The sequence below is a fragment of the Oreochromis niloticus genome, unplaced genomic scaffold (assembly GCF_001858045.2).
Source record: "Oreochromis niloticus isolate F11D_XX unplaced genomic scaffold, O_niloticus_UMD_NMBU tig00000736_pilon, whole genome shotgun sequence".
Lineage (NCBI taxonomy): Eukaryota > Metazoa > Chordata > Actinopteri > Cichliformes > Cichlidae > Oreochromis > Oreochromis niloticus.
In genome coordinates this window covers 162,366-175,739 of record NW_020327230.1, presented here as the reverse complement: position 1 = coordinate 175,739, position 13,374 = coordinate 162,366, and the positions used below count along the sequence as shown (strand labels likewise).

General features: G+C 40.6%; 1 gene segment (V, D, J or C); it reads left to right on the top strand.

The window, feature by feature from the left end:
• The first annotated feature begins 11,912 nt into the window (after positions 1 to 11,912).
• On the top strand, positions 11,913 to 13,041 carry LOC109199581 (Ig kappa chain V region 120-like). The segment is given in 2 exon segments: positions 11,913 to 11,969; positions 12,077 to 13,041. Coding segments are annotated over 2 exon segments (384 nt in total).
• Positions 13,042 to 13,374: the final 333 nt, after the last annotated feature.

Here is a 13,374-nt window from a genome sequence, read left to right as displayed (position 1 = left end):
TTTCGGGGTCTACGAATCAAAAGAGACACAGTGTTGGAACAACGACGACGACAAGAATCATGCTTAAAAGCAGCTCCAAAGAAAACGGACGGTATAGAGACCGATTGCGTCCAGAGGCGAAGCAGCGGTACTTCCAGAAAATTGCGTGCATTGGAAATGTGGACCCGTATGAAACACTGCCGTGGAGTAGAATCCCTGAAGAGCAACCGCTATAGCCTGACATATTTTTGTACCTTATCTGTGGAGTCAGCGCGTACAAGTTCTCATTCAAACAAAGGTAAGTCAGCTCGAGTACTGCGTGTGAAATGCGTTTGATTTCCCTGCAAACATTCAGATTAGTGCAGCATAAATTCATTCATGAGGGGGAAATTACAGTGAGAACATGTGGAGGCTGTTAGAGGGATAACATAGTGAGTTCAGTGCATTGATGTGACATTGTCCTGAAGGACTTAGTTATTCTTTATGGTTAAAGAAATTGCACTGATTTATTCATATTTATTATAAATAATTCTAATTATAGATCTTGCTTCAATATTTGTATCGTGTCACTAAAAATACATTTTATTTTAATTTTATACATTGATTAATGACCTGCAGAATCTCCTTATCATATTAAGTGATTCATAATTGTCACTTTATGCTTTCTCCATCTCTAAAGTGATTACATCCTTGTAGTGATGGGTAGATGAGGCCTCGTGAAGCGTTTCAGCACATTCCCCAAACTGTATCAATACTGTGTCGACACAGTGTTGCTGTTTTGCTCCATACTGACACCTGCTGGACCTTAAATATCATTGCAGGCAACTTACTTGAGACTCACAACAGACACTGATTCAATGACCTAGTCATACTTGTACACTGTAAGGTAGTGTATTTTCCATTCAATCATTTTATATCTTTTATATTGCAAATATTGTAGACATCTTTAAAATATATTGTGAATGACATTAAGTGAAAATTAAAATGAAAGTATTGTGAATGTAATATTACCCATTTGACTCAGAGTTTATTACAAATTTCTATTCAGAAAAATAGGTTTATCCAATGTTTTTGCATTCAGTCTATTGCGTTTTTGTTTTTTCTGTTTTTTTTACACCATTTCCCCAGCTTTGGAAAACTCACAGGCACAGATGAAGCTGGGGTACACCAAAACTGTAAAGCCAGGTGGAAAAGGTTCTTATAAGATGTCTTTCTATTCCCTCAGTACGTTAAAGGATCCTCTGATCTTGGAATTTTTCTCTCCGACACTCTCCACAATACTAAGGGGTTGGCAGTCCTTTATAATAAAATTCAGGACTGCCTGGTCCAGAACAATCTTCCTAGATGCTTGATTTCAAAATAATAAAACACATATTAATAAAAAAAAAATGATGATAAAGCCATTCAGTGTCTATATAGGCCGACCTGTGTTCATTCTCGGTGTGTTTGTCTCCTCATTTTCATGTTTGGCTCTGTAATGCCTAAACACTGAGGAGGTGCATTTGTTTGTGTAAGAAACGCAGAACAGATGCGACATTTAACCTGCATAAAATGAAATAAATAATTTACACTTCAAGTCACATTGCTGTTTTTCCTATTCTGATAGATTACACTGAAACAAAGACAGACAAACTATTTGCAGTTAAAAGATCAAAATGATCCCTCACAGCAGAAACATTTCTTTTTCTTTCGGGCTCCATTTTGTTTTTGGAGAGATGTGTATTTTTATTTTTTTTTTATCTTTGCAAGAGTAATTTTGTGGGGTTTTTTGGTGGCGACTCATTCCGTTGGCAGATGCGGATGCGGTACTTTTTAAACACAGTTTGGCGCGTTGGCAATGAGCGATACAGCAGCTGTATCGATCACGTGACTTTTTCTTAAAGCGACACACGCACCGATACAGGCATCGCTAGGTGAGCTTGATACATGCGTCGGTGCGTCAGTGTTGCTGGACCCATCACTACATCCTTGCATTACATACTTTAGGTTCATTTTCTGCAGGCAGGTTTCTGACAGAGAACAGGCAGATTTACCCTATAAAATGCAGCGTTCTATAGATGGACACATAAAGAAATGAAAAATTACATGTATGTGCTAACTTTCTAAACACTTTGTTACATTTATGATAAAGTAGATAAAACACATAGTTCTTGTCTTTAATTGAACTTTGTCTGTGTGTGTTTCAGGTACTGCACTCTCAAAGACTGAATGAACCAGCATTGCAGCCATGGGTCACTGTGAGCATCACAGGGAAGGTTGAAGCCGCCCACTGCACCTGTATGGCCGGAGTCGTGGAGACCTGCACCCATGTCGCTGCTCTTCTGTTTAATCTAGAAGCAACAGTGTTGATCCGTGGCACAAGGCCTGTTACAGATGAACCTCCATACTGGGTTTTGCTGGGTTATGTGACCAAGATACAGCCAGAGGTTGGCCATAAGATAGACTTCTCCTCTTCAGCTGCCCAAAAAAAGGCTCTTGATCAAAACATAAACAGACCATCCGTATTGAAAGGTAAAAGGAGCCGTCCTCAAAAAAGAAAAATCCCACCTGCTACTGTGGAGGAGTTGTCACTGCTATAATGCCATAATGTTTTGTCTAGGGGTCTAGATTTATGCCTGTAGTGCACTGCCATGTAAATAATTTGCATTTACTGAATATGTACTGACTGAGTCCCACTGTTCAAAAATTTAATAAAGAAACAAACTAATTTTTGCCTCTTTTTTTATTATTAAAACCACTTTATAGAACATCACATCAGTTACAATGTAGAATCCATGTCATTTATAGTTTACAAAAGACAAAATGTTTACATAAAATCATGACAGTGTTTACATGATATCACCCACTACTAACATTATTTACTGTATCTTTTGAAAAAAAAAAAAAAAAAACCCCACTATTTATACAGCAAAAGACTTAAGAATATTTAACAGGAGCAAGTTTCATTTTCCCTGGTTTTACTACAACACTGTTCAACAAACGCAGCAAACCTTCACCATCTTATCCAGAAGGGTCACCTCTTCACCCTCACATGGAAGAAGTAATCTGATTGGCATGGTGGTAAGTTTGAAGCAGGTCCCTTGTGTAGCGCTGGAACCCAGTCACGATGTGTTTCATCCATTTCATAGGCTGGTTTTCTGCAATAATGCCAAATAATTAGCAACTCTATAAATAGAAGGTAGTTCTGCAAAATCACTCAGTAGGATGTTTGTACTAATTTGCTATGACCTCAGAGGGCATCGAAAATAAAACTAATAGGCTATAAAGAGTGATATGAACATATTTAGAACTTACCGGAATGAAAATGTCTGGAGCACCAACAGATATTTGGAGATGGAAGAGAGCTGGATATCAGCTCGTCTCACAGCTGCTATCCAGGCTAGACGCCTTCGTTTGGTAACATCCGATACACGAGCTGCCTCATGTTGCTTCCAGGTTGGGAAAGAATGAAAAGATAAACCCTTTTCAAGCTTATTCTCTTGCCGGTCGTGCGATCGAGCATTGCAGCCGACCGCACAGCAAATACGAACCATGGCTGTTGTGTGTGCCTTCGCTCCCTTTTCACTTGCTAGACCCCGAAAATGGCGGATCGGGCCAAAATCCTTTCCACGCCCACCCCTGTGACATCACGCTCCAAAGCCCTATTGTTCCTCTCCAACTTCTGCTCCACCTTCCTCCTGTAGGTGTCCTTTGCTTACTTCAGGCAGTGTTTCATCTCCCGCTGTGCTGCTTTCATCTCCTCCTTCACTTTGCTCCTAAAGGCCTTCTTCTTCATGTTGAGGACAGCTTTGACTTCCTGTGTTACCCACGGTTGGTTATTAGGATAACACCGTACTGTCTTAGCAGGGGCGACAACGTCCACACAAAAGTTGAGGTAGTCCGTCAGACAGTGTGTCGCCCCCTCTATGTCCTCACCATGTGGGCTCATATGCACATCCCAGTCTGTGGTGTCATAACAGTCCCTCAGGGCATCTTCCTTTTCTGGGGTCCATCTCCTGATGGAGCGTGTTGTGACAGGCTGCCTATGGACGAAGGGTGTGTACTGTGGCTGTAGGTAAACCAGGTTGTGGTCTGACTTCCCTAGTGGGGGGAGGGGGGTGGCTCTGTATGCATCTCTCACATTAGCATACAGTAGGTCAGTTGTCCTGTTGCTCCGTGTGGGACAATTCACAAACTGGTGAAAAGCAGTCAGAGTAGAATCCAGTGTGACATGATTAAAGTCTCCAGATATAATAATGAAAGCCTCGGGGTTTTGTGTCTGCAGTCTTGCTGTAACTATCTGTATTTCCTCACAGGCAGCTGCTGCGTCGGCCCTCGGAGGGATGTAAACACACACACAGATCACATGACTGAACTCTCGAGGTAGATAGTATAGCCGCAAGCTAACTGCTAGCAGCTCCAGGTCTGGACGGCATACCGATACTTTAACGGAGACGTGTCCAGGGTTACAATATCTGTTGTTAATGTAGACAATGAGTCAGCCACCTCTGCTTTTTCCGCTGGCCTGTGTGTCCCTATCGGCTCTCACGGATGTAAAACCGCATAGGTCTACGTTAGCCTGCGGCGTTAGCTCGGTTAGCCACGTCTCCGTGAAGATAAACCAACTGCACTCACGGTGTAGTCGGTGGTTGTTCAGAGCACACAGTTCATCAATCTTATTCTGTAATGAGTTCACGTTGCCCATTATCACTGTCGGGATTGATGGTTTGAATCGCCTCCAATGATCCGCTTTCCTCGCTCCAGCCTTGCAGCCTCTGTAGCTCCTCTTTAGCTCGGCCGGGATGTTGTGTTGCATGCTGGTCTGTGTCTTTGTGTTTAGTGCCAGCAGCTCCGCTCTCGAATAGATAAAGGAGCTGGTTCCAGAAGTTTTAAAAAGTGCATTATCCATCTCGTATCGCTATATCTAAGAGGTAGAAAGTAGAGTAACTAGAGGACAGTGAAATAAAGTTTGAAAGCCTACTCTTAAAAAGTTAAAAGTTAAGAAAAGGTGCGGTGTTGCAGAGCTACTTGGAAATGCTGCCGTCACTCCAGCGCCATCTTGAATGGCCATGTTGAACTTGACAGTAATAAAGTTTTTTTGATCTCTCTCGATGTTTGATTTAGTTTTTCAGCTGACTGATGATTTCCTGGACCTCATGCTGATACATGCAAGCTCATCTCTTGAACTCAAAATACTTTATCTTTTTAATTTATCTTGGAATAATGAGGAAAAAATCTTATATCTCCATGAAATTGTTTGTAGTAGACAGTCGTTCAATTACTTTGCACCATTTTCCAGCATCCAGTGTTTATTTCAGAATCCAGGTATCCTCTGTTTCCATTTGAAATGGTAGTTAACACCTTCAATAATCAGTAGCTCTTCTGTGTTGTTTTAAGTGCAGTACTGTACAAATGGCTGGTGAAATTCTCCAAAAGCTTTGCTGTTTTCAACATAATGTGTAATAATAACCTCATTATAATATATCCATACTTTATATATTGTCATACCAACAGTAATCTGGGTTGCCACTCTGATCAAAGAACACTTGTTCTTCCATGTTAAGGAACAGTTGCTACGTCTTGCAGGGGCAAACTCTCCTCTACTTTACCAGGGCAGAAGGATCTCCATCTTTCCAGACTTCACACCTGCAGTGGCTAAAAAACGTTCACAGTTTACTGGTGTCAAGCGCCTTCTGCACTCTTGTCCTGGGATTAAGTTCGGCCTGTTCTATCCTGCGGAACTGAGGGTGACACTTCCAGATGGAGCTGTACGTAAGTTTACTGATCCTGCGTCTGCCACGGACTTTGCCAATAAGATCCTGGGGGGCTCTGCCTCTCAAGACACATAAGTGTCTTAGTGCATTGGGCTGATATATCCATCTTGGTTAATTGCTGTAAAATATTCTATTCTATTTTTTTCTCTCTCTCTCTCTTTCTTCACTGTTTTCTTATTTTTTATTGTATCTTATTGTATTTTTTTTTAAGTAACATACATATGTTTATTAGAGGTGAGCTGGATTTATAGGATGTCTCGTTCTAATATATATATATATATTTTTTTATTTTTATTTTTTTTAATGCAAGGAGCTTTAACTCAACTGGGACTTCAAATGGTTGGGAGGAAGTGTTCAGGGGTGTGTTTGGTGGGGGGTGCGCGCATCTTGTTTGGGAAGATGCTTCAGCATTTAGGGGGAAGTTTGGGTGTTTTTTGTTTTTTATGTTGTACTGTTCTGTACACTGACTTTGTTTTTTCTGTGTTTTTCATCGGTCAGCTTTGGTTTTTTTCAATCTATGTTCTAACATGGTATCGCAATTAAATATTAATAATCAACAAGCAGGTCACTCGTTAAAGTTCTGTAGCTGGAATTGTAAAGGTCTGAACCACCCTATTAAAAGGAGCAAGGTCCTCCACCATTTGCAATTTTTGGGCGCCCAGGTTGTGTTTTTACAAGAAACACACCTAAAAATTTCAGATCATTTTAGACTTCGTAAGGGGTGGGCCAACTCTATCACTCTACATTTAAATCCAAAGCTCGTGGTGCTGCTATTTTAATACACAAATCAGTGCCATTTGTTTCTTCTAATGTTATAGCGGACCAGAATGGCAGATTCATTATTGTAAGTGGTAGTATTTTGAACACTAAATTTATTTTTGCCAACATCTATGCTCCCAATTGGGATGATCCAAATTTTTTCAGCACTTTTTTCACTAAAATTCCTGACTTGTCTTCCCACTATTTGATTCTTGGTGGCGATTTTAATTGTTGGCTCGGGCCGCTGGATCGATCCTCAAATAAGCCTGGTAGGCAATCCAAGTCTTCTAAAATTATTAATATGTTCCTTGAAGAATTTTCTGTTATTGATGCCTGGCGTTTTCTCAATCCCACACGTAGAGAGTACACCTTTTTCTCCCGTTCATCATACATACACTCGTATTGATTACTTTCTACTGGACAGTCGACTTACTTCACAGATTCGCTCTTGCTCTCATAGTGCTATTGTCATTTCAGATCATGCTCCGTTGACTCTAAATTTAGCAGTGGCCCAAAGTTCTCCACCAGCTCCATGGCGTTTGAACACACGCTTGCTGTCAGACGATAAATTCATCACATTTGTGAATTCCAAGATAGACTTATTTATAGAGACAAATATTACACCAGGAATATCACCCTCCATTTTGTGGGAAACGTTTAAGGCTTTTATCAGGGGACATATTATATCTTATGCTGGTTTTGAAGCAAATCAAATAAAAGCAAAGTTCTCCAAGCTCATAATACGCATATCGCAATTAGATGAGTTGTATGCTGTCTGCCCGATACCAGAGGTCTATAATGACAGGCTGTTTTTGCAGACTGAGTTTGATCTGCTCGGACTGAAGAGATGTTGTTGAAGTGTCAGTACTCCCAGTATGAGTATGGGGAAAAGGCCAGTAAACTGCTCTCCCATCAGCTTCGTAGTGCAGCAGCTGCACATTCCATTCCTCGGATTCAGACATCAAGCGGTGTTTCTACGGACCCTAAAATAATTAATGACCAATTTCGAGACTTTTATTCATCTCTTTATGCGTCTGAGTGTGCATTTAGCACTGAGGCTTTGGACTCCTTTTTCAATCATCTTAAGTTGCCATCAATTGATCAGACACATAGCCTTCAGCTGGAGGGACCAGTAACTGTAGAAGAGATCCTGCAAGCTATCAGCAAATTGCAGTGTTCTAAGTGTCCCGGACAGGACGGGTTTCCTGTTGAGTTCTATCGTAAATTTATGCCTAAACTGGCCCCGCTCGTATTATTAGATTGGACCCTTTCTTTTTTCATTTTGTATACCCACTGGTACTCCTATAATTATGAGGTGGGAGTGTATGTTTCATATTGTTTTATGTTCTTCAAAAGGAAAACGGCATATTGTTCAATTTCTCTTTTGCAAAAATGGATGCAGTAAATTTAATAAAAATATATATATAAAAAAAAAAAAAAAAAAGAACTGCCTAAGCTGCAAAGCCTCCCTTTAAGCAACAAACAGCCAAATTGCCTGCACATATGAACCATAATCAATCCAAAAAAAAAAAAAAAAAAAAAAGAAGAACACTTGTTGTAGATTTAAACTACCTCACTGACAGACCACAGTACATCAGGCTGAAGGACATCACGTCTGACACTGTGGTCAGCAGCACAGGAGCATCTTGAGAGAGGACACACAGCATTTTGGGACCTTCATTGGTTCAAGACTTTAGGCAGTCATTGACTACAAAGGATTTTTATCCAAGAATTACAAATGATTATTATGTTTATAGTTATCTTTGTTTATCCAATTAATTGTGTGCCTCTGAAAATGGGGGCTAATCTCTAAATATGGCTGTGATTCCTAAACAGCTGACACAAAACTAAACTCCAAAAACTGCTCATGCCTTTAAAGGATAAAGACTTTTGTGGGACTTGAAGGTCTGCACTTCAGTCACATCCTAATTGTGTGAGTCAGAGTGTACAGAGTAAAATTGTAAAACTTTGTCAACATCCAAAAGCTCATGGATTGAAATGTATTTAAACTAACATTGCATGATGTTATTTGAAGAAGTCATATCAGCTGAGTCATGGCTGCTGTGCAAACAGTGAATTATGTTGTTGAGTTTGTTTGTTTCAGAGTCAGAGAGCCGTGTCTCTCTACAGTCAGAGGTTTTTGTACGGCGGCTCAATGAGTTTGTATCACTGTGGTGGACTTTTGGTGGAGGAACCAGACTGAATGTTGGAAGTAAGTTTATTCTGGTTTACTATCAAATACTGTCTTTGTATTAAATATGATTTAACAATTTCTTTTCTGATTTTGAGAAACAAGTATGTAACTTTACAATAAGTTTGATGATGGAATTTTTAATTATCCTCTTATGTCATGGAGGGTGATTCACATCTGCTCTGTCAAAATGTTATGTCTACAATTCAGTCAAATTAAAACTAAAAAAAATCAAACAATAATATAAAGAAGAAGAACTGTCAAGTATTGTTTGAAATTACTTTGAGTTTATGTGAACTTTAAAAATTGTTTTAGATATACATGAAGAGCATTTCGTGTCGCTGAATATATATTCTATTTATTTGTTTCCAGTTAATATTAATATAAGTCATGTACAATATTGATGACTTTAAACTTGTTTTGTAAATGTTGCCACATCTGCCTCTTTTATTTCCAGTGTAGTTTGAACATATTTCAGGTCAAACTGTGTGATGATTCTCTCTGTGCTGATATGCATGAGAGCTTTCTTAAGTATCTGCTTCAAACGCCATTAATTTATCATCTCATAGCATATGGCTATTTTTCTCTCTGTGGATGAATCTTCTGACACACGTTTTCCTAGAAATAACTGCATTACATAAGCAGTCTAATTTGTTGTACTCCACAAGTAATAAAGCTTTTTATGAATCTCAATAAAAACATTTAAATGCTTTCATTCAATGAAGGCAGATTTTTTTTTTGTTTTTTTGTTATTTATTTCAAAGAACTCAACTATTCTTTATCCCAGATAATCTATAACTTCTTCTTCCTTTACCAACTCTGCGTCATTATAAATTAAACAACACAATATGTGTTTTCAATCAAAATAGTTTTCACAGTACTGGGTCTGTGACCAAGTGTTTTGTGTTTAATTTATATTTCTTGATTATTGTTATTCATGGTTTTAGTTCTCTTGATGTTATATTTTTTGTTCTAGCTTTTAGTTTCAGTCACTCTGTCTTCCCTTTTTCCATGTTTCATATCCAGTCAGTCTTGTCTCCACCTGCTGTGTCCCCTGTCAGCTCTGGAGAGTCTATCCAGCGATCAGCTCCACCTACTACACAACCACCAGGACATCCGTCTGTGGCACTTACGCTGCAGCTGGCGTGGCTTCACTATGTGTTTATAGACCTCTCTGCATTGAATCATTATTTAATATTAATAAGTGTGGTCCCGTTGCTGGACACGGTCCAGGCTGTCGCAGTTTTTTCGTGTCCCGCCTCAGTTAGGGTGTTGCAGGAGTTCCTGAGGATGGTGAATTTTTATAATCGTTTCCCTCCCCGGGCCGCTCACCTGTTACAACCGCTCTACACAGCTTTAAAAGGTAAAACGGCTAAAGACCCTGTTGACTGGTCCCCAGAACGCGTCCGTGCGTTTTCAGCGGCAAAGTCGGCGCTGGCCAACACTGCTCTGCTGGCCCACCCGTTCCCATCAGCGGAGATCGCATTGACCACCGTCGCATCGGATGTAGTGTTAGGCGCTGTGTTGGAACAGCGGGTCTCCGGCGTCTGGCAGCCTCTCGCCTTTTTCAGTTGCACGCTCTGAGACGCTGAGCGTAAGTACAGTGTTTTCGACAGAGAGTTGTTGGCTCTGCTTCTCACGAAGCGACATTTTCGATCTTTCCTCAAGGGTCGCAGTTTTACCACGTACGTTGACCATAAGCCTCTGACCTTTGCCATTTCCAAGGTTTCCGATCCTTGGAGCGCGCTCCAGCAGCATCAGTTGGCGGCCAAATCGGAGTTTACTATGGACATTCAGCACGTGGACCGCTTCTGCAGTCACAGGGTTTCACACACCTTTTGACTGTGGTGGATTGCACCACCAGGTGGGCAGAGGCAGTTCCCCTTGCCACCAACGGCGGAAGTGGTGGCCAGGGGAAGGGCGTTTGTGTCCACGTGGGTTTTGCATTTTGGTCCCCCCGCTGACTTTGCCTCGGTCAGGGGCCCTCAGTTTGTGTTGGAGCTTTGGTCCAACATGGCTGACGGCCTGGGGCTCAAGGTCCACCGCACCATGGCGTACCACCCGCAGGCTAACCGGATGTGCGAGCGGTTTCACTGGTCACTCAAGGCCACGCTCCGTGCTTCCTTAATGAGTGGTAACTGGGTCGACCGTCTGCCTTGGGCTCTGTTTGGGTTGTGCAGCGCAGTTAAAGAGGACCTCGGGGTTTCTCCAGCTGAACTGGTTCTTGGCCAGCCCCTCCCCACCCCCATTGTCTCGGTGCCATCTCTCCATTCCCGTGGAGGCTCCTTTTCTGTCCTGGCCCGTGCACCACTGCCTACCAGACGTTTTTGTTCCGCGGCCGTTGGGCTCTTCTTGTTTTGTTTTTCTTCGGCATGACACCCACCAGCCCCCCTGAATTTTAATAATTTATTTATGTTTTCAGAAGAGTGACCTTGTGTTAAGATGGACACAATGGATAATATTCATTACAGCTGATCAATTACTATTAACACCTATAAATAAATAAGCCACACACTGAATGACTGACAGCTGATCATTCAGTTATGATATTTAGTCACCTATAAAACTCCTGTTAAAAGGGAGTTTTTCCTTCCCACTGTCGCCAAAGTGCTTGCTCATAGGGGGTCATATGATTGTTGGGTTTTTCTCTGTATTTATTATTGTGCTATCTACTGTACAATATAAAGCGCCTTGAGGCGACTTTTGTTGCGATTTGGCGCTATATAAATAAAATTGAATTGAATTGAATATAATTTCCTAAATTAGCCGTTGGGCCAACAAATTTATATTTGAATAAAAAAGTATCAAATCAAATTAAGAAATTTTTTTTTGATGATGTCAAACTTTCTTTTTCAATCTGTGTTCTTATCTGACTGGATTCTAGAGAGGCTGGAGCTTTTCCCACCTGTCACAGGGTAAGGGGCAGGTTACACATTAACTTCATCATCTGTATGGAAATTGCAAATTAAATTTTGAGTAATGTTAAATATTGATTAATAAGAAACTAAGCAAAAACACAAAAGACATCATTAATCCAGAAAAAAAATTTCAGATAGAAAAAGCATGAAGGATTTCATTCTGTCAGTCTGATCATTTCCATAGAGAGGCACTTTGCATCAGCAGCACCATGCTCCAGTGCTCTGGGAGAGTTTATAGTCCTGAGAGTTGAACACTGGATGACTGACAGCTGTCCTTCATCACAACAGAAGCCACAGAAATCCTCCTCATCAAAAACATGACTTTGATCTGCGTCCTCATCTGGACTCTCCTCTGCTGCTGCTTCACAGGTAAAGTCCAGAGAATCAAACTCCTCTCCTCTATCAACATCTGTCCCTCTGAAATGAAGCCCACAAAACCATGAAGCTGCTTTATGTTTTTGTCTCTGTATCCTCAGAGTCCAGAGGACAGATCACAGTGACTCAGCCTGGAGCAGTGAGCTCTGCTGTGGGAGGATCTGTGAGCATCAAGTGTAGGACCAGTCAGAATGTTCATGTTTATAACAACAATCAGCTTTTAGCCTGGTACCAACAGAAAGATGGAGGAGTTCCTAAACGTCTCATTTACTATGCTAGCACTCGACAATCAGGGATTCCAGCTCGTTTTACAGGCAGTGGATCAAACTCTGACTTCACTCTGACCATCAGTGGAGTTCAGGCTGAAGATGCAGCAGTTTATTACTGTCTGAGTGAACACTACATTAACAGCCAGCACGTGTTCACACAGTGACAAACAGTCGTACAAAAACCTCCCTCAGTCAGACTGAACAGAAACTGAACTGACTGCTGCAGCTGGAAGATACTGCAGAGACTGATACAGTTCACTGAGGACACACACACACACACACATACACACACACACACACACACACGCGCGTAAAATAAATTGATTCATCAAAAATTTGTGTCCTACTGCTATCGCATACATGTTGTGTTCAACTTTCAAATATATATTTAACTAAAGAACAAACATGGGCCATTAACAGATATCAGGATAAGTCCTGTTCATGACCTTGACGACCTTAGAAGTGGAGCAAACCACTGAATCTATATCAAGTTAAAATAATCTAAATACCAAAATCTGAAAATGTTCCTGATCAGTGAGGATCAAAATAAAAAAAAACACACCTGTGAATTTAAGATTTTACTGTAAACATATCATCAAACATGAACATGAGTAAAAAAACTGTTAATGAACTGAAGTTGTTTTTTTTTCATATTTTGTTCATATCATCATTCATTTAATCTTCTCCTTGTTCGTCAATGAAATTAAAACTTTGTACTTCAGATTCTTTCTAATCACTCCTTGTATTCGTTGACTCTCCTGTCTGTGAGTTCTCCTCAGAACAAACAGCTCATAAGAGACACTAAAGACTCTTTCTTCTTTAGACTTGCTTTGTAGTCAGGTGAGACTGTTTCCATGGCAACCAGGTCCCAGCATTGCTTCATGAACCAGTCTGTCTCGTACAGGTGAGTAACACCACCAACAACCTACCACACACATTCATGTAACTTTGAACAAACATAAAAATAACCTGTACAATTTTAAAACTCCTTTTTCAGCTTTTGCCAAAATGCAGATCTCCTTAATGGTTCTTTCAGCCTGTGTTTTATTTTACCAGTGTAAAATAAAGACATCATGTTGGAGTGCAGAGTTGGTCTAAAATCTTCTAAATGAAAAATATATTCATCAAGT